This window comes from Cervus elaphus, chromosome 15, assembly GCF_910594005.1.
Source record: "Cervus elaphus chromosome 15, mCerEla1.1, whole genome shotgun sequence".
NCBI classification, from domain to species: domain Eukaryota; kingdom Metazoa; phylum Chordata; class Mammalia; order Artiodactyla; family Cervidae; genus Cervus; species Cervus elaphus.
In genome coordinates, this window is record NC_057829.1 from 44,024,170 (window position 1) to 44,045,563 (window position 21,394).

Below are 21,394 nucleotides of genomic sequence, written 5' to 3' on the forward strand. Positions count from 1 at the left end.
AGCATTTCCTTCCCTATCATGGGGCCTAAATTCCGTCTGTAGCTATGTATCTTTATTTTGAAGGCATACTCCCACTACCTGTCAAAAGTTCAAATGAATATTTCAATTTCCCTTAGGAACTTACTAGATGGTTCTTGTCCTTTATAACTTTCTTTCAAGAGTACTGACTCAGTCAAAATAAAATTGAACTCACCTTTAAATCTGTGGGGGTAATACTTTTGCTGCTGACAATTTTAGATTTAATTCAATAGCTTTTCTGCGTCCGAAGACCTAATAAGTCAATCAGTAAAATTTAAACAATGTCTTTTGTAAAAGATAACTGTGATCACTTTGTAAAGCATACCTTTTGTTATTATGCTTTATTGCTTAAAAAAAAAAATTAAGGTTTGTGACAACCCTGCATCAAGTGTTTATCAGTGCCATCTTTCCAACAGAACTTGTTCACTTTGTTTCTGTGTCATATTTTGGCAATCCTTGCAACATTTCAAACTTTTTCATTGTATTTGTTACATGGTAGGTGGTGTTTCATGTTACTGCTATGATTCACTGAAAGCTCAGATGATGGTTAGCATTTTTAACAGTAAAGTATTTTTAATTACACTATTACATTGTTTTTTAGACATAATGAATGCTATTGCAGTTAATAGACTACAATATAGTGTAAACACAACTTCACTATACACTGGGAAACCAAAAAATTCATGTGACTCACTTTATTGTGATATTTGCTTTATTGTGGTACTCTAAGGCATGCCTGTACTCACACAACACTGTGAATATCCTATTGGATCAAACTGCTGTCGACAAAGCCATCTTCATGACTTGGCACTCAAATACAAGGCCATGAGGGAGGCAAAGTTCAAGTTTGAGGCAATCAAAGACAGGCAAAGCAAGTGATTCTTCCAAGGCTGTGATTTTAGATGCTGCCTATATCATCAAAGCAACTTCCCAGGAGAAAAATAAACAGAAGGTAGTAATATGCAAAATACTCTTTAAAAAAATTTTTTTATGGGTAACTGTCATTAATACAGCAGGATCAGATATGATTATGAAAGATAAAAAAAAAATCAGAAGAATGTTAGCATTTAATAGAAATTAAAACCTGAGCTGAAGGCTGATCAAAATGTTTGATACTTGGCACTGTTCTCATGAAAGATAAGAAATTTATTTGGTCTTATAAATAAGACAGGTAACTCAGAAAAAGTTAAACTTAGATTTCAAAAAAGCTACAATGCAGTAACACTTGACTTTTTAAAAACTTCACTATGCTACTGGCAAACATTCAAGATAACCAGGGTTATATGAAGCTCTTGAAGGGGGAGGCAGGGAAGCATATAAATTATAGATTTTTAATTTGCAAGTTGAGATTATTTTGAAGAAATAATTTTGGTTTATTTATTCATTTAGCTCTAAAAGGCTGGCTCAGTTTGTCAGAGCACAAGAGAGAGCTGAAAGAAGTCAAAGACATGGGTATGGGCTAACATAAAGCCATTCCAACTTCTAAAAACAAGTGACACAGTGTAATACCATCACAAAGGACAGCATTAGCAGGAATAGGACACCTGTGATCTAATTCACTTCTCTCTTTGGCTTCCAGAGTATCACTTACTAAGAATTTGATGAAAAATGGGGAAATTCTACTCCTTTAATTAGTAACTATCATTAAACAGGAGAAACAAACAAAAAAAGCTAACACAAAGTGATGTACTTCACTAAAAATCTGTGAACATGAATTCATTTTAGTATGCTGAATCTTGAGACATACTTACAAAACAATGGTTAATATACTACAAAACTTTAAAAACATAAAATCTCGTCTATGGCAGAACTCCAAAACTGATGGAATTAATTTCTCCCTTTTAATTATTCCTTCTAAGGAAAGTCCTGAAACTGAGCAGTCACTGGAATTTCTACACTTTTACACGTCATCAAAACATGATTTTTTGTCAAAATGATGCAGGAATCAATTTCGAATGAGATCAAGGAGCTTATGTTCTCTAGAAACACATTTTCTGTTTTTTGTACTGCAGGTTACATATAAAATAAGGAAGGCTGGACTCATAACTTCTCTGGGCCCAGTGTCATTAAACTCCCAATGTCCTCATGCTAGGAAAGGATATGGTATTTAAGTACACTACTAAATTTAAAAAATATCTCCAGTTCCAAAAGAAGCACTTTTTATTTTTTAAAAAAGGGCTGATGCAGTGCCCTTACTTAGCGGAGACCAGCCACTGACTTTCTTCCTTTACCAGCTTTCCAAGATGATACCAAGTGAGTTTTTGCCCTGATATTTTTGCCTCGGGTTTTACGGGGCTTCTCTTCTTTGTGTACCTTCATGTGCTGCCTAAGGTGAGAGCTCTGGCTGAAGCATTTGCCACATTCACTGCACTGGTAGGGTTTCTCCCCAGTGTGGGTTCTCTGATGCTGAATGAGGTGGGAACTCTGGCTGAAGCATCGGCCACATTCATCACACTGATAGGGTTTTTCTCCAGTATGAATTCTCTGGTGCTGAATGAGATTTGAGCTCTGTTTAAACCTCTCTCCACACTCATCGCATTTATAGGGCTTTTCCCCGGTGTGGATCCGGCGATGCTGAATGAGATTAGAACTCTGAAAGAAACTTTTCCCACAATCTGCACATTTATGGGATTTCTTTCCAGTATGGATCTTCTGGTGTTGAAAAAGAGTTGAGCTCTGACTGAAGCTCTTTTCACATTCAACACATTTATAAGGCTTCTCATCCAAGCTTCTTCTCAGCCTACTCAAGCTTGAGTCAAATCGGACAGTCATCCCCCATCTCTGCCGCTGCCGGCCTGTTTTGCGCTGGTTCTCATAGACTTTTCCTTGGCTTGAGCTCCGAGATATACCTCCTTTAGGTTTTCCTAACCGCATGGTGAAGAGTCAAATGTATTCTTAAGAGAGTCTATGTTCTTTTTCTGAATGAGTGTTCGTTCCACTTCCTAGAGATACACAGCTCAGAATTTTCTGTATAAAAGAAAAAAATAAAAAACAAATTATAGATGATTTGTTATTCAACTTTAACACCTCTTTAGCCCATCAAAATTGATCTATTTTAAAATTGCGAATGTATTCAATATATATATGAAAACAAATATAATTCTAGGGAAAAATATGTGCAAAATAATTCTAATAATTTCAGTGAAAGTCACTCAGTCCTGTCTGACTCTTTGCGATCTCATGGACTATACAGTCCACGGAATTCTCCAGGCCAGAATACTGGAGTGGATAGCTGTTCCCTTCTCCAGGAGATCTTCCCAACTCAGGGATTGAACCCAGGTCTCCCATATTGCAGGCAGATTCTTTAAAAGCTGAGACACAAGGGAAGCCCAATAATTTCAGAGTCTAAACTTAATAAATACAACCAAATTTACCTTTGGAGTTCTTGTCTGTTGGGACAGGACACAAAAAAGTGATAACATATAATACAAATTTTTGTTGGGCAATAACAAATAAGTATGTCATTCTGAAAGATTAAAAAGTAGAGACAACATAATATTTTAATGGGAATAAAAAATAGTTCCAAAAGACAATCAAAATTTGGGCAACAGATTATCATTATGTTTTAATATTTGCTCCCATATTAAGCTGGTAGTCATTTATGGGTGGCTAATTAGGGTGTCCAAATTAGAAAGAAATGACAAATCATACTACTTTATTAAATATTTGTTTATCCTTATTTGCTTAGCCATTCTACTTTCACAGTTGTGGAGGACAATTTAGTTCTAACTTTGTAGCATAGACTGTTTTGAATGTAAGAACTATTCTATAAGGAGTGGAAAGTTTCTGTGAATCTACTCAATAAATACTGGGTGAGAAAAATGTCAACAAAGAAATGTCTCCTTATTATTTCTTCTACATTCCACTGATCCAAGAAAGGACAATTGTTTGAAAACTTGATACAAGAGGATTTTTTTCTGGGAGGCAAAAATTTCCAAAGAACTTTATTTGATAGTGTAATGAAACAGAATAAAAGGTGGTAGGTAAAACACAAGAAGAAGAGAAGAAAGTAAGTTTACACGTAAAAATAGGGAGGAACTTTAAAAATACCTAAATGCTGCAAGAATTCAAAATTTCAAATAAATTAATTTCATTTAATTACTTACAAGGTTATTTAAAATCATGGCCACAAACAAGCACAAACTCCAAATAGGTGAGAAATGTGGGAGAGCCTAAGACTGCAAAGGTAATACTATTATTGGAACTAATTTCCACCTCCTGTGTCAGCAAGTAGACTTTAAAATGGGAATAATCACCTTGGTCTTTGCATACAAGCTTACAAAGCAAATAACTGAAAACAAAAATTATTTCATGGTTATTGCTTTTCCTTCATTATATTGTATAACTGAAACTCTAGACCTGATAGTGCTGAGATTTTAACTGTGTATTTAACAGTTACATCTGCTGTAACTAAGGTAAGTACCAGAGAGAGAAAACACAAAATTAGAGAGCACTTCTCATTTCTTAACTTGGTAAATATTTGTGGAACATCTATTTCAAGGAGACATCTGTTAGGTACATGATGTTGGTGTTCAAAAATAGCTATAATGGTAATTATATGTTAAAAAAAATTTTATTTTTCAATACTATAGAAGGCAGTTCTAGTAGGAAACTAATTCAGCTAGAACACTACAGACGACGAAATCATACAGGTAGCCTGCGTCACCGTGCTATTTCATTCTCAGAACAGGTTTATGGGATTATCTTCATTCTACTTCCATTTCTAAGGAAAGGGTAGGCATACTTTGGCCAGGTATCCAGCCCCTAGCAGCCTGACCCCAGAGCCTGTACTCGCAGTGGCAGAACTGACTGCAACCCCAACTTGCAATGTCAAGTCCAGCGCTCCGACTGGTGCTGTGCCAAACTCCATGGCAGTCGCGGGCATTACGGTAAACTTGAGTGAATGGAGCGAACAAGCTGGAATGTGCTTGCCTTCTCGCCAATAAAAACTGGGATGACAATAAAGCCGCAAGATTATCAGGGTGTTAGAAATTTACATGAGTCAAGGTCTGTAAATTGCTCAGAACAGCCCTGCGCTACCCAAGCGTTTATTCAATCTGTTTAATCCGGACACGCGCCTGATGGATGGCGAAAGGAATGCAGCTCAGAAGCCCAGGCCAGTCCTCTGGCCTCAATTCGCCCGGACTCCGGTTAAGGCCTCCGCCCTGCCGAGGCCTCCGACTGCCAGGCCCACGCCACCCCCTTCGCCCCCGGCCGGCGGGGAGCCCTCGGGGCCTCCCGGTAGCTGAGGCCCGAAGCCGCGCCCCCCACGCCGTTCCCGGGTCGGCGCCGCCCAACCGCGGCCAGCTCGCGCCCCTGCGGGCTCGGCCCACTCACCGCCGCCGCCCTCGCTCGCCTGCCCCGAGCCCTTCGCGCTGCCGGAAGTGCAGGCCGCGCGGTTAGTCTGCGCCACGCGGTCGCTCTAGGATCCTGGCGGAGTGACCCTCTATGGTCCCGAGCCCACCGGAAAAAACCGCTCTTCGTTTCTTCCTGTGCTTTTGTTTTCATCTCCTATCCCTCGAAAGGCGTCGTGTGGCCTCCCAGGAGCACAAGATCTGTGGTTATCTCCCTCTGTGATGAAGGAGCCACCAACCGGCCGGGAACTGCAGCCAGTGTTTCAGGGCTTTTGAACTCAATACCAGCCCGTTCGACCCCGAGACTTCATTGTACAAATATTAATTACTGATTATATAGAGGTACTTCTGGAGAGCCTAAACTATTCCTGATACTTTTGAGTCACCTTATTTAATTATACCAAAAAGCCCCTACAAAATGGGAACGATCATAATTTTTTTTTTCCCTTAAATGTTTTTATTGGAGTATAGTTGCTTTTTGGGAGGCTTCCCTGATGGCTCAGCGGGTAAAGAATCCGCCTGCAAAGCAGGAGACATAAGAGATGTGGGTTCAATCCCTGGGTAGGGAAGATGCCCCTGGATGAGAAAATGGCAACCCACTTCAGTGTTCTTGCCTGGAGAATCCCGTGGACAGAGGAGCCTGGCGGACTACAGTCCATGGGGTAACACAGATCGGACAGGACTGAGAGAGGAAGCGCACACACGTAGTTGCCTTACAGTGTTGTGTTAATTGATTGAACTCATTTTACAGTTAAGGAAACCAAGGCTTAGAGTAGGAGTTTGCTCAAGTTCAGACAGTGTGTAAGTAGATGGCCACATATTGGAACGTGTCTTTTTGACTCCAAGTCTGGTGATTTTCAACACACCACCTGTTTTTCTTTAGTAATGATCTTTCCTGGTTTTCATCTCTTGCAGCCAATCGCCTTCTTGTCCCACCTAGCCTGTGCTGGGTCACCTGATCCCTCTTCTTCCTGGGCCCTCCTTTGCCTACAGAACGCCTCCAATCTAATGGCTTCAGATACTATCTGTGTGTGCTGAAGACTCTTGAACTGCTAACTCCAGTCTGAAGTTGGGATACAAGTATTACTGAGCTCTAGACTTGTATATAGAGTTACTCAGTGCCCATGCATGTGTGGTATACCCTCAGATGAACTTACTATATTCACCAAACATGTTACTTCAGCAGTCTTCATCCTGACAGTTGATGGCAACTCCAACTTTCCAGTTGCTCAGGTCAAAAATCTTGATGTCACTGTTGTCTCTTTTTTTCACCCCAAACCCAATTCCAAGCCATCTATAATTCTGTTAGCTCAATCTTCAAAATATATCCAGAATTGAACCACTTTCAACACCGCCACTGCTATTAATGCCACCAGGCTGCTATTACTTCCTGCCTGGATTATTGGATTAGCTTCCTCTCTGGTCGTCCTACATCTACTCACAGCCCCAGAGTGGTCCTCTGAAAAACCCAACTCAGATCATGTCATTCATTTTGTTCAAAATCCTCCAAAGGCTTCCTAAATTCTCGAAAGACTTTGCTCTTATTAGAGCAAAAGCTCCCCATGTTTCTAGAACAAGAGCTCATGACTTCACAGGGGCACCAAAGCTGTCATGATCTATCTTCTGTTCTTTGTCATATCTGTGGTGCTCAGAACAGTGCTCAGAAGGTAGCAGGCACTCAGAAAATATTTGTTGAATGAGTGAATTTATAAGATGTCTCATTGTTCACAAAGTGCTTTTACATCTGTTCTCTGGTCATTCATCTTTACTATAGTCTCATGAAGCAGGGATCCTAGTATCTGTCTTAAAGAGCAATAAAATAAGGCTGAGAAGGAAACTTGCCTGGAATACATAGTGGGTTGATGGCAGAAGCAAGACTAGATCAGAGGTTCAGATCTCAAGATGGAGCCTTCTGCTCTGCAGATGGAAAAGTGTGAAACTAAGTCCTGGACAGGGACTGTCAACTCAGTAATCTAGATGATAGCCAGACTGTTAAGATTAAATAAGATAATGGAAGGCACTTAGCACAATGCCTGCCACATAGGAAATATGAGGCATGGTTTGTTGTTGTTCAGTTGCTAAGTTGTGTCCGACTTTGTGTGACCCCATGGGCTGGAGCGTGCCAGGCATTGTTATTTTACTATTAAATTATTATTACAAGTGGTTGATTCTGGTGGCTGGATGGGGGTAGGGGTATGGGACAGTGCCCAAAGATAGTTTAGGTAAAGTTTCAAGAACAAAAGTGACCTGCTGGGACTGTTTGCTTTATGTGCATTAAAATAGTAAAAATTTATTTAAAAAATTTTACTAGTAAGAGAAGCGTTACTCGCTCAGTTGTGTCTGACTCTTCTGTGACTCCATGGACTGTATCCTGCCAGGCTCCTCTGTCCATGGAATTCTCCAGGCAAGAATACTGGGGTGAGTTGCCATGTCCTTCTCCAGGGATCTTCTCAACCCAGGGATCGAACCCAAGCCTTCTGTACTTCAGACAGATTCTTTATCATTTGAGCTACCTGGGAAGCCCAGTTAAAACTACACAGCCCACGTAAAGGTGGATTATCCCTTTTGCCTGTACCGGAAAACAGCTGGGCCAGCTACAGAAGGCCCAGAGATGTGTAGATGAGAGGAGTAGAGAACTAGATGAAGGAAGATGAACCTTAAAAAGGAGAGAACAGCAGTCAGGAAATAAAGGGCTGTGGGTAGCCAAGAGTGAACAGAGTAGGAGGTGAGGATGGAGAGAGGCAGGAGATAGGAAAGGATACGGTGGAGAGGAGGGGGCGGAGTAAAGAAAAGGAAGGGGAGAGGGAGGGAAAGTAGGCAGGGTCTTATGCTCTCCGTTTATGTAGGTATGATAATAGCCAACACCTGTTGAGTGCTTACTAGGTTCCAGGTACTGTTGGAAGCACTGGCAGTTCCTCATTCAGTATTCCCGTGGTGTGATGGTTCCTGAGCATTTGCTCCACCCTTCTTGAGCTTTACATCCCTGCTTAAAGCTGTGTGACTTTCATCGTCTCCTAGTGAATGACTGCCCATTCCACTGATATTAACTTTATATGAGTAGCATTGGCCAGCTGCACGTGTGTGCATGCAACGTATAGCCCATTCCAGAAGAAGCTTTGGGTCACTCTGTTTCTGCCACCATTCTTTTTTCCCTCTGCCTCAAGAATAATATGTCCCAAGTAGTGGCTGCTCCAGGATGAGAGGGCATGTGGAGTGGACCCACATGAGCCCACTTGCAGCCACCTGCAGTCACATGTAACAGGCCAGAGAAATAAACGCTCTTGTAACCACTCTTAAGAGATAAGAATTGTTATAATCCTGTAACAATGAGAAAATGGAGGCATGTCGCTTGCCTAAGGTTACATGTTCATAAGTGGCAGACAGTTTGGCCTCAGAGCCTATGCTCTTCGCCTCTACCTAGCAGTAATCTGTCAAATAGAATTCCATAGAATTACTTTTAAACAGAGTAAATGATTGAAATTGGTCACACTGGATATTTACAGATCCAGTGTAAATATTTACAGATCTAGGGGATCTTCCCAACCCAGGGATTAAAGCCAGGTCTCCTGCACTGCAGGCAGATTCTTTATCAGCTAAGCCACAAGGAAGGCCTGGATATTTACAAAGCAGAAAGGAAAAAGGGGGGGGTGGAGGGAGAGGGAGGAGTGTACAGCCAGGGCCACAGAGATAGGCTGTGTTCTCCTAACAGAACATCTTTCTGAGAAAATTGGGTCAAGACAGGCCAGCTCTCTCAGTGGTTAGGGCTTCTCTGGGAAACTGCTCACAGCAGGGGCCAGAGTGTCCCTGGGCCCAGGTGTATCTGAAGGGCTCATTCTAGGAAGAAGAGGCTTCTGGGCTGAGAACAGTTTTTTTTTTTTTTTTTTTTTGAGTATAATTGCTATAGAGTGTTGTGTTACAGACTGAGAACCGTCTTGGCAAGACAGCTTCTTTTTACTCTAGTTTTGTTCCTTGCACCCCAACTCCCTTGCAGACAGAGACACACACCAGAAAGCACTGCCTCGACAGGGAGCGCTGCTGCCTGGGGTCTGCCAAACTGTCTGCCACTTATGAACATGTAACCTTAGGCAACAATGCAAAGGAGGCTGGTCACACGTGTGGCCCAGGGACCGAGAGCAGTAACAGGGGCCGTCTCTCTCCCATAAAGGGCCCCTGAACAATGGTTCTGCCCTCCAAGCCTGAGACGTTGCTTTCTGTTTCCTTTGGGAAAGGAAACTCTGGGAATTCCCATTCCTGAGTTTGCAGAAAACATCTCTGTTAAAAGCCCAGCCAGGAGGGAGCAGAGTCCAAGGGCTGATCAGCAGCTGGCTTTCTCCCAGATAATCACAGCTCCTGGGACCTGAAGACAGCATGTGCACTTGCTGTTTTTACATTTGGAAAGGCTTGAGGCTGACTGCCTTTCCTGGGAGGCAGGGCACCTGACAAAAATATCCCACTGCTGCCTTGCAGCTGTGGGCACCTGGATCCTGCCCACATGGGCACATTGTGTATTGCTAGCTTCTCCACAATCACCCGATCTGACAGGGTAAGCCTCGTGCTTTATTTCCCTAGGACTAAAGTGCCAGGTGTGTCCTTGGTGAACCAATGGCTTTATTTTAACAGTGGGAAGGTCTTTAATCCATCTTCTGGTAAACATTCTAAGCTGGTAGCAAAAGGTTATCACCACAGGAAAAACAAGCTGTTTTTGTTTTTTTTTTTTATTCCTTCTGCTCATTTGCTCTGGGCAAATTACCCTGTTTTTCCTGAGTTCAGATCTTTTGCAATCATGTTGATTTTATCTTGTGTTTATTATTTTCCCTGGTTCCTGAGGTCTGACCTGGGAAGACCATCCTGATCTAGAAGAGGATGCTCATCACCACAATCTTCACTTTACCTTTGGATACATTTTTCTACCTGAGATACTAGTGAGTGAAGCAAGGTATGACAAACTCTCTAAAAGCTCTATGGAGAGAGGTACATGGAACTTCCACATAAACCAGCAGGAAACCTCAGAGCCTAGGAGAAAGTCTGAAATTGTGGGGTCCTGGTGAGCTGAATTAGCATCTTTTCAAATCGCCTCTGAAAAGCGAGTATTGTTGATAGAAAGCTTTGTAATCCTCAGATGGCTGTAGAACAAAGTATGTACAGGCATACTTTGTTTTATTGTTCTTTGCAGACATTGCATTTTTTAAAAATTGAAGGTTTGTGGCAAGCTTGCATTGAATAAGTCTATTGGTGCCATTTTTCCAATGGCCTTTGCTCACTTCATATCTCTGTGTCACATTTTGGTAATTCTCACTACGGACAAAAAAATGTTGCACGTTGCCAGCCATTTCTGTAAACAAGAAATGTTGCCTGCTATCAAGCCATCGGTCACTGCAGCTGCTCCAAGGGTGTACCCTGAGGGGAATTCAGGATTGAGAAAAACAGGATACTGGCCCTACATAATTAAGATGCATATCTAAGGAGTAATTTTAATGACCCAGACTCTTGTATCTTTGTACACAGAAGGCAGTAAAATCATTAACTTGAGATGTCTGTTTTTTTGTGATTAGCATTAATCTTTTGATGTTTGACTACATGTTTTTTTGTTCTGTTTTTAAGCGAAAACTCCATATCTTGTTTCCTCCCTTACCTCTTTGGAACAGTTCTTCAGAGCTGTCTAACAGGCTCTCCCATGGGCGTTGGTCCTCAGTAAGTTCCCCACATAAAACATAACTCAGGAGGGGGGTTCCAGAGAGAAGGGACATATGTAAACAAATGCCAATTCATGTTGATGTATGGCAAAAATCATCACAATATTGTAATTATTCTCTAACTTAAAAAAACTCGCAAATTTTAGGCTGTGTTTTTTTTTAGTTGATATCACAATTTTCAAGCCTGTGGCTCAGATGGTAAAGCATCTGCCTACAATGCGGGAGACCCAGGTTTGATCCCTGGGTTGGGAAGATCCCCTGGAGAAGGAAATGGCAACCCACTCCAGTACTGGAGTTTTCCAGTGTTGCCTGGGAAATCCCATGGACGGAGGAGCATTGTAGGCTACAGTCCATGGGATCACAGAGTCGGACACGACTGAGCGACTTCACTTGTCACTTGTCATTATAATATTTATTACAGTGATCTATGATCAATAATCTTTGATGTTACTGTTGCAAAAGATTATGACTTGCCAAAGGCTCAGAGAATGCTTAGCATTTTTTAGCAATAAAGTATTTTTAAATTAAGGTATGTGCATTGTTTTTTGGACAGAATGCTATTGTACACTTCATAGATGACAGTGGGGCTTAAAGATAACTTTGATATGCAATGGGAAACCAATTTGTGTGACTCACTTTATCGTCATATGTACTTTATTGCAGTGCTCTGGAACCAAATATGCAATATCTGAGGTATGGCTGTACCTTTTCCCCTTGTTAGAGATTTCTTAGCTATGTTATTCAGAAGTTAGTTTTGATAACTTTTCTATTTCACAAGTGACCCTTATCAAGACAGGCCTTAAATGAAGTAATATTGTAACAACTGGAAAGAAAAGAAAAGAAAACCAACCAACCAACCCCCCAAAATAAAACTGGGGAATGTTTACAGAGGGTTTCTTCATCTGATGGCTCTTCATGTGTCAGGCCCTGTCTGCTCCAAGGTTAGTGGCGTCTTCAAGCTGGAAGGCTGACACAAGCTGTCTTAGGCAAATTGGGCCCAGCCTTGGGCCTCCTTCCAGAGAGCTTCACCATCTCTCTGCTCTGCAGATCCCCTGACCCTCCAGGGTGTGTGGCCTGTTCTGCCAATTAGGAGACCTCTGAATGCAGGGTGCAGCATGACTGTCTTTGTCCCTTCGGAGCTGAGCTCAGGTCTGGCACAAGGCAGTAGTCCCTCGATTACTGCTGAACGATGGTCAGCAGTTGTCCTTGACCTGAACTTACAAATGCGGTCTGGGAAGCTGGTGGTGGTTTTATTCATCATGTCCGACTCTTGTGACCCATGGACTGTAGCCCGCCAGGCTCCTCTGTCCATGGGATTTTCTAGGCAAGAATACTGGAGTGGGTTGCCATTTCCTTCTCCAGGGGATCTTCCCAACCCAAGGACTGAACCCAGGTCTCCTGCACTGCAGGCAGATTCTTTATCGTCTGAGCCACCAGGGAAGCCCTCTGGGTAGCTATTTCGCTATTTCACTGGGGAGCCCTGTTTGACTAGTTCTCTACCATCTCCTAGACCTGTTGCATCCCCCTGAGCCCTGGAAGATTCCCGAGGTGCTCCTGAAGCTAGAACTCTGCAATTCAGGGTGACCCTAACGCTTACTGTCCAGGCTGCCCACAGACCTCCTCCTCTGCGCCTGACAGCTGTCGCTGTCCTCAGGCCCCACACCAATCCCAAGGATATGCATGGAAAGGAAGGAGTCATGTCAGCATCAGAGTGGTGGGCTGTGGTTCAGCGTTAGCTCCTCTACCAAACTTGGCCACATGTGCTGTAGGACAAAAGTTTCAGAGGTCAGAGCAGAGGGTCAGGGTAGACACACACAAGCGAAAAAAAAGCTTGGACCTAACTCCTTTGGTTCCATGTAGCTACACCTTTATTGAGTACCTAGGAAACTCTGCTAACAAAGGAGAGGGGAAACTGCGGCAGACCTCCCCTGGGTATCTCTGCGCTTGCCTCTGTGATCATGGTGCCAGGTTGGGACAATCCTGGTGTGGGGTTCACCCTGAACAGTGGACTCAAATGGTGGAGCTGCTCCCAAGCTCTGTTCTTTATGGGTGCTGGTGAGGAGCTGCTGTATGCGGCAGAGTTGGAATCTGACTCATGATGACTTTCTAGTTTTGGGAGACTTTATAGTTTTTCCCTTTAAATCCATAATCCATGGGCCCCATGGGGAGAATCTGGTCTCGTTTGCTCTGTTTTGGACAAACACCTCACATGACTGCTGTAAACTGTTGCGTAATTTTTGCAAAGGCCTTCTTGTTCATTCCAGAATTTTTCCATCAATTGGCAGACCCAAATTGTTCTGGATTTGACCCCAGGGGATTCAAAGCCCTTTCTCCTCAAACAGTTTTTCCCAGTGGCGGCCCTTTGATGGGAGTATTGACTCACACCCAGAGAGGGCAGGAGGCATACGAATGTCCGAGGAGAGCGGTGATGGGCGAAGCATGGCCTTCCCAGGCTGCTGCCGGCAGTCCCTGGACATCTTCTGGCCTCTCACCCACCCTGGAAGCATCCTTTCAGTGTCATATGGGTCACCTCCTCAATGTGATACAATTGACATGTTTCTTGCAGCGAGCTCCTTATAAGAATCCCTTCAGGTGTTCAGGTGAAGTTCAGAGTGAGTGCCGCTGAGAGAAGATGGGCCACTGATGCCCTTATTCTTGGTCTGACCTCTGCCGGCAGGGCACTGAGCTATGCGAGACTCATGGAGTGCCATCAGAGGCTTGAGGACATCAGAGGCTTTACCTGGCACCCCGTCACGGTAAAGTGACAGCTGGGGGCACTGTACGTCCCATGCCCGCTGGCAATTCTTGCTCTTCCCAGCAGAGTTTCTGAGTGGTGGCATGAGGCGAGGGTGGATAGGATCTAGTGGTTCACGTGTTTGATGAGGATAATGGCTTGTGGTTCTGCAGTAGCTCTGGGCCAGGCACTGGAAAAGCAGATGGAGTCCACGCTCTAGAAGCAAGACTGTGTTCTGCTCCCCTGAGTTGGAGAGGTTTGGCATGAACAGGACTGGCCATGCCATCTATTTCCTTAACTGGGCTCAGGTCACAGCTTCAGGGCTGCTCAAAGCCCAGGCCCATCTCACATGCAGACATCTCCCAGCAAGTTCCTGGGTCCTCAGGCTTAGGACTGAGCCCCAAGAGGCTCAGCTTGGAGCCAAGGGCCTGGGCCATAGGACTCATGCTACCTAGGCAGGTAGACAGGGAGAAGCACGGAAGCTGGATTCCTCGGCAGTGTGACCAATCTGGGTGACCAATCAGGGCCTGGCCGCCGGCACTCCGTATGCACTGGCTGCTGGGGGCTCCGGAAGGGGCAGGCGCTGGTGGGCTACTTGGCCTCCACCAGCTGCTCCAGGCGCTGTAGCATTGTCAGACGCAGGGCTTGGAACCTGGAGGGAGACACAGCCGAGAGGACACACTGGTACCAGAGGGGACAGGGAGCGAGGAGCGCAGCAAAGGAGCCCAGAGATGCTGGGCCTGGAGACCCACGGCTCCTGACCGGCTGATTAGCGGCCGCCATCTCTCCTCTGCCAAGGACAAGGAAGAGCCAGGACCCACACCCTGCGAGGCCACTGGCTTCGAGGAGCAGTCACACAGAGTTGCAGACTCTGTCAAGCTTCACAGGAGAATGCTCTTTCTATTCCAAAGATTCTCCAGTACGGACAGGAGCGTGCTGGATTAGACAGGGTGGCAGAGGGGGGTCAGGAAGCCTGTGTTCGAGCCCTGGCTCTACAATCACATGGTGTGGACTCCTTCCTCATCTCGGGCGGCTCTTCCCTCTCAGCACACCGAGCAGACCCAGACCAGACGACCCCCAGGTCCTTTCTCGCTTCTATGACACAGTTCCCACTGATGAGGTCTCCGCTGGCTGCCTGAGTGGGGCCTGACTGTAGACACAGAAGCCTTTTTAAGAATCATTCAGCCAGAAGCCAGGATTTACACAGTCCCCTGACTGCAGATTCTCACAGTGAGCGGCCTCCCTCCTTCCCTTCCTAAGAGGGACTCTGGGACCGAGTTTCCCTTGCAGAGGGAGAGACAGACCATTGGGATTTGCGACCTGACCTCACACAGCCGGGTCCTGCTGGAGCTTCCCCCTAGGAGCCAGCAGGTGACACCCACTCACCTGCCCATTGAACTGGTCCCCTGCACTTGCAACCATCAGCGGGTACAGGCAGTCCCAATAACTGCTGCTCTGGGGCAGGCTCAGCACTCCCGCTAGCGTGAATGGGCACTTCTCAGACCAGGCTGAATGTGCACGGGCAGGCCCCCTCGGTGGCACTTCCAGGGCAGCGTCTCCAGTAGAACGCACAGCCCTGGGCCAGGGCCTGCCCGTGCTGCTGCCCGACTCTCCTGCGCAGTTTTCAGCAGCTCGTGTCCGTCCCGTGACGGTCGGGCTGCCAAGGCTCGATGGGTGGCCTGGCTGCAGGCCCCCATTGTGGAAGGCTGTCACCCCAGTCTGGTGTCACTATGGAGCAAGGGGCCAGAGGGAGGTCCTGGGGAGCCAGAGTTAGCAGGCATCTCTGAACTGACATCTGGCACAACTGGAGGGAGAGCTCTCCCAGCCCTGGGCCTGGTGCTCTGACTGCAGGCTTGCCCTGATGTTCCAGACCCACCACTGGCTATTTAAGTGCTGCTTACTTCATGGTCAGTTTGATTATTTCTCTTTCCTCCTCTTCTTTTAATTTTTCAACAAAACTGTCCAGCACCGGCATTTCAAACTTAATGTACTGAGCGACCTAGAAAATCCAAGAACATTTTAATGTGCTTTAAATTAGAGGCCAAAAATGTTTTCTTTTCCTTGTGGCCGATTCAGCGGGATCTTGTCTCCAAGGAAGAGGCTGCCCGTCTTCCTCCCACCCCCCAACACAGCTCTGTGTGAACCAGGATGGGAGGATGGAGCCCATTCCGACCCCAAAGGCAACTGTGATCCCTGGGAGGAAAGATTAAACTGAATTTTAGGAAGACCATTCAGTAGTGAGTGGATTCACTCTGGGTGTTCTCTGGGGTTGGGGTGGAGATGGTGGGAATGCCATTGTTTCTAACAATGGAATGAAACTCACTAGCCTGCAAATGGCCCCAGGGACACAGGGTCACAGGCCTTCTTCTTGGGGTCCACACCCTATAGGCCTATTCTGTGTAGCAGAGTTTGGAAATGTGCTCATCACCCATTCAGGACTCAAGATGTCCTGAGAAACTTGGTCCATTCCATAAGGTGCAGTTAGACCCTAGGTAAGGAGCTTTTGCTGTTTTTTTTTTCTTTTTAATGTAAATAACAACAAACACACTCCAATGAAGGAAAAGGCCTCCATCTGTCTGGAAAGAATGGAAAAGGCCAGGCCATGGTTTTCTAAGACCCAACTCCTATTTTCCCTGAGCCAGCTGATGGATCTGGTGGTGGCTGATAGGAACAAGACGGGATGAAACCATTAAGACGGGATGGACCTTTGTGATGGCCACGGGGGGCCCTGGAAGCAATGCCCAAGGGGGCTCTGCCCAAGGTCACAGGAGTCCGCCATGCTGTCCCCCAGCCCCTCCCTCAGGAGAGGCCTCGAGATGCCTCAACCCCACTCACATCGTGGGGGACCTCCTCGCCCAAGTCAGCTTCCATCAGGAATATCCTGGCGATCTTCTCACAGGGCCCATGCAGGATTCTGGAAATCAGTGGGTACTCACAGTCTTTTAATTTTGTCCGCTCTGAAAAAGAACATAGTAGACAAAATTCATGGGGTGGTAGGACCGTGTCTCTTTGTTCCAGGATGGGAATGAGATGGAAGACAGATGTTCAGGGGCCCCAGCAATGCTGCCAGATGTTATGGGATGGACACTGCCTTGATGATGTGGATTGTGTCCTTCAGCGAAGGCCCAGCTCAGAGGGGAACAGTGGCTGGAGGAGCAGGGCATGGGAAGTGGACTTGGGGAGGCCAGGCCATGCAGCACTGGACAGAGGGCTGTGGGGTACAAGCTCTGCAACAGCAGTTCTCAGTGGGTGAGGGGCTTCTCATCCATCCTGAAAACCCAGAAGCACAGTCCTCCCTACCCCTCACCGAACTTACTGGAGAGATCGGCTCCCCATGGGGTTCTGGTGGGATTCTGAAAGGGATAAGTGTGCCTGGATATAAGCCTGGGAGGGTTACTCGTGGTGTGGGCACAGCGTGTCCCAAGGCCAGGAGGGCACCTGCCCTGTGCCCGCTGCACAAGCCAGCTCAGCCCTCGGAGAAGGAGCTCAGTCGGTGAGCTTGCCAAATGGATGGGCACTTTAGCTTTTACGATCAGGAATCAAAGGCAGACACTTACCCCCAGACTCATGAACGATGTAGAGTGCAAACTCACTGGGGCCGTTTTCCACCTGCACAGGTAATGACAGGAAGTCAGACCATGGCTTTTCAAGACAGGAGAGAGAGAAAAGGACCCCTGGCAGTAACCACATCTCCAATGCCCCCCACACAAATCCCCAGGGACCCTCCTCTCCCCTCTCTCTGCTTAAATTCCCAGTGCATTTCTCCTGCCAGCTCAGCAGAGGAAACCTCGCTCAGCCTTCTACTAGGAGCCATGGCTTTTGCCAGCCCCCTCCCCAACAAAACTGCAAACCACCAGCATCTGGGGCGAGGCTGCCCACGGCCAGACTTACTCGGAACTTGTTCAGCAGCAGAGTGAGCACCTGCAGGGTCGTCATGGTGCTGTTGACTCTCACGTTGGTCATGGACCCATAGGCAGGAGTGAACATGGAGGTCTGCACAGGAAGGGGGAGGCGGTTCAGGGTGAGGCCAGAGGGGACACAGGGCTGACACCAGGCAGGGTGTGGGCATACTGTCAGCCAGCTGGTACTGAGCAGCCTGGGACAGCAGGCGAACCTGGGCTCTGCGATCACCTGTGTCTGTCCATCCACACAGATCCACACACGAGCTGCGCCAGATCCAGGCATGAGCAGGGAAGCTTTGATAGCTCACATCCTACAGAGGCCTCTAAGAAAGATGCCTGCAGATCTATAAGAGCCAGATTCTTTTTTCTAGGAACCAGGGCCATGGGAAGCTTGGTGTGCTGCAGTGCATGGGGTCGCAAAGAATTGTACACAACTGAGTGACTGAACAATAACAAGGGCCATGAGACTCATTCACAAGGCGTTGGGGAACGAGTCTCTCTACTCTGTCTAGAATCAAATCACCACGTGTCTGCTGATTCTAAGGCTAAAGGTTCTCAAATCTGTCTACTTTGCTCTATTCTCCCAGCTTGCCTGCAGTGAGGCCCTCTGTTTACAGCTTTCCAACTTTTCCCTTCCAGTCTCAGCCCTTTCGATCCATTTTCCACCCTATTGCCCAAAGGAACAACCTTTCAAACATTTTGCAACTCAAAGTGTGTTCTGGACCAGCTGTGTCAGTATACAGTCTCAGGCCCCCTGGTGCAGACTCCCGGATCAACATCCGCATTTGAGGAAAATGTCCCGAGATGCTATTCGTAGGGTAAACTTTGAGCAGTACTGTATCACAGCATGTGCCACAGCCTAGACAGTGATGTCTGCAGCTCCTCCCCATTGTGCACATGTGGCACATGGTTCCCTCCCAAGCATCCCATGCTCAAGCCACACTGCTTCTGCACAGTTTTGGGGGCCCGTGATATTCTTGCAGGTATCCCGTCTTTGTTCATGAGACACTATACATGAAGTCAACCAGGGAATTTCCAGGGAATAAGCTTAAAGCTTATTAAACCCTTAATGATCACTAATCAGGTAATAAACCTGCTAAATACTTTATATAGATTCTTTGATTTAATCCTCACAACAGTCTTTAGGAGTACATGGAGCTTGGAGAGGTTAGTAGCTCATCAGAGTCACCTGCCTAGAAAGGGCAGAGCTGCCCCAAGTCCTATCTTCACCAGCATGGCACAGGATCCTCCCTTCGTATCTGACTTCCCTGTGGGCAAGCTCCTCCTTGCTTTATTTTTTTTTTAACCTTTGTGTCTTGTGATTTATAACATGCTTTCATATGTACTATAACTTTTAATCTACTCAATAACCTTCAAAATTAGTTTTGATATCTTAAGTACTGTAACTAGTTGGCTAAAATATAGTTTTATTGTAGCAAGTTTAACGACCATTGAGAAACAAAAAGAATAAATTTGAAATGATCTGTAATTCAACTATCAAGTGATAACTTGTTAAAACTTTAATGTTCCATTCTTATCTTTATACCTATAAAGACATATGTTTTTATAAAAATGGAATCATGCTGCACATAATCTGCTAACTAATATAAATGTATCATGAATATGTTTTTGTGTCATTAAGTGTATTCCTCTTAAACCATGATCTTAATCCTTTTGTAATTGGACCTCTTGAAGAATCTAATGAAAGTTATGTTCCCTAAGTCCCAGAAAGAGCAGCTATACAAATACCCAAGTAATATGTATCAGTTAATGAAGGGAGGAGGGTTTAGGATTCCTCCTTGCTTTCTGAAACCAAATTCCAGTTTACACATTCCTCTTGCATGGCCCTAGCCCTGCTTTTCCCAGGATGTTCTGGGGCTCAGGGTACATGAGGGCTTTGTTCAGTGTCCCCAGCTGATCTCCAAGTACTAGAGCCAGCCTCAAACCCAAACCTGCTTTCTCCACAGTTGAGATGTAGAATGACTCTGGGTGATACAGAAAGTCCAACTAAACTTTCAGTTTCTAAGAAATATGAAACAGAGGAGTCAGGCTATCTCTAGGAGAAAGGTCATGTCAACAAGACACAGTGTTTCTTCAGCCTGAACTCTTTTCTCAAGAGAGACCGACCAGCTCCAAGTAGGAACAAAAGTCCTGTGGCTCTTTTCCTGTCTCTAACCACAATGGTTTCTCCCTCATAGAACACACTTGAGTCTAACAGGCAAAGAACTGAAAACAGGTACCAAGTTTACCCACTCTGGAAATCAAGCCAACATTACTGTGAGTGAGAACTGTTTTAGAAAATAATTAAGTGGAGCAGTAGTGTACAGTTCTAAGAAATAAAACCTGGAATGACAACTCCAGAAAGTTAATTCTAGGAATTTATTATTATTTTTTAATTGTTGCCTGTGACTCAAGTACTTTGTTACCTGATTTCCAAGGACACTGATTCTGAATGGATGTGGAGTGAGGAGAAAAAGAGGGAGCCCCTTGCTCCTCCAGGAGATGTGAATCAGCTGTCCAACATGCCTAAGACACTAGTTCATGTCCCCGAAGGTACCCAGTTTGCCTGGAAGAATGGATCCACGTTTCGCAGGTAAATCTGTGACTTGGGGTAAAGCCACCCTGGCTGGTGTGTCGAGTGTAGGACTGGCTGGCTAAGAAGCCCTTCTTGGCAGGATGGCACCACGGGACGTGAAAGACTGATGAAAGCCCTGACTGTTCACTTCGGTTCATTGCAAAGGCCACAGGGTGTTCAGACTTCTCCATGTCCCTGTGACGTTTGCAACGACTAATGTAAGGTTTAAAGTGCCCAACACACCTCTTAGAGGAGAGGTGAATGTACTGAAGATAAAGCCCACGATTCAGTACCCTGAGTCATAAAAACCTCCTTTTTTTTTTTCTTTTTTTTAAGGAATGTAGAATTAGAATGAGCCTAAATCCATGCAAAGAATCTTTCTAAATTTTCAAATCTCTTAAAATAGCATATCAACATTTATTCAAATATTAGCAAATGGTGCTTACTTAACACTTTGCAGACTAAACCCCTTTGGATACCCAAGTCAGGGACTTCCCTGGCAGTCCAGTGTTTAAGACTTTGCTTTCCAATACAAGGGGCCGGGGTTGACCCATGGGCAGACAGCTAAGATCCCACATGCCTTGTGACCAAAAAACACATAAAACAGAAGCAATATGGCAACAAATTCAATAAAGACTAAAAATGGTCCATGTTTAAAAAAAAAAAAAAAAAAGAATACCCAAGTTAGATGGCTGGTCCTTTGGCTAATCCAGACATTCTTAACCTCTGTTTAACTTCAGCCCTGCCTCCCCCTCCCCCTCTGAGGAAACTGCTCTCAGATACTTCTGGTTTTCCTAGATTTGGGCTCCCCTGGGTCAGATGGTAAAGAAACTGCCTGCAGTGCAGGAGACCTGGGTTTAATCCCTGGGCCATGAAGATCTCCTGGAGAAGGGAAGGGCTGCCCACTCCAGTATTTTTGCCTGGTAAATCACATGGACAGAGAAGCCTGGCAGAGTATAGTCCATGGGGTCACAAAGAGCTGGACATGACTGAGTGACTGACGCACTCACCCTCCTAGATTCAGTGAAGATAACCTATTGCTCCTCATTAACACTCCCTGCAAACCTAGTGTGGAGTGGAGGGAGGTCCTGACGATGCAGCAGGGTCCCTTCAGCCTG

General features: G+C 45.5%; 2 protein-coding genes across 6 annotated transcripts in view; both read right to left on the bottom strand.

Annotated features, from left to right (window-relative positions):
- Positions 1-337: 337 nt before the first annotated feature.
- On the bottom strand, positions 338-5,552 carry ZNF22 (zinc finger protein 22). Of its 2 annotated transcripts, none has more exons than XM_043925001.1 (2): positions 5,356-5,552; positions 338-2,985 (listed from the first exon to the last, which is right to left on the bottom strand). In XM_043925001.1, the coding sequence occupies exon 2, from the start codon at positions 2,890-2,892 to the stop codon at positions 2,215-2,217; it is 678 nt and encodes a 225-aa protein (XP_043780936.1). In that variant the 5' UTR covers positions 2,893-2,985; positions 5,356-5,552; the 3' UTR covers positions 338-2,214. The 2 variants fall into 2 exon arrangements, with proteins under 2 accessions (XP_043780936.1, XP_043780938.1); XM_043925003.1 differs by lacking the exon at positions 5,356-5,552 and adding an exon at positions 5,097-5,229.
- Positions 5,553-12,910: 7,358 nt separating this feature from the next.
- The window catches only part of RASSF4 (Ras association domain family member 4), a 34,577-nt gene continuing 26,093 nt past the window's right edge, over positions 12,911-21,394 (bottom strand). For 2 of the 4 annotated variants that reach the window (XM_043924996.1, XM_043924997.1), the window contains exons 7-11: positions 17,691-17,792; positions 17,357-17,408; positions 16,635-16,756; positions 15,701-15,798; positions 12,911-14,451 (exon numbers count right to left, since the gene is read on the bottom strand). In XM_043924996.1, the coding sequence (XP_043780931.1) occupies positions 14,391-14,451; positions 15,701-15,798; positions 16,635-16,756; positions 17,357-17,408; positions 17,691-17,792 (435 nt within the window). In that variant the 3' untranslated portion in view covers positions 12,911-14,390. The other 2 variants (XM_043924998.1, XM_043924999.1) reach the window with 2 other exon arrangements.

Bases quoted from the DNA above. Each gene is read 5' to 3' on its own strand.
- ZNF22 (XM_043925001.1), bottom strand. From the start codon at position 2,892: ATGCGGTTAGGAAAACCTAAAGGAGGTATATCTCGGAGCTCAAGCCAA.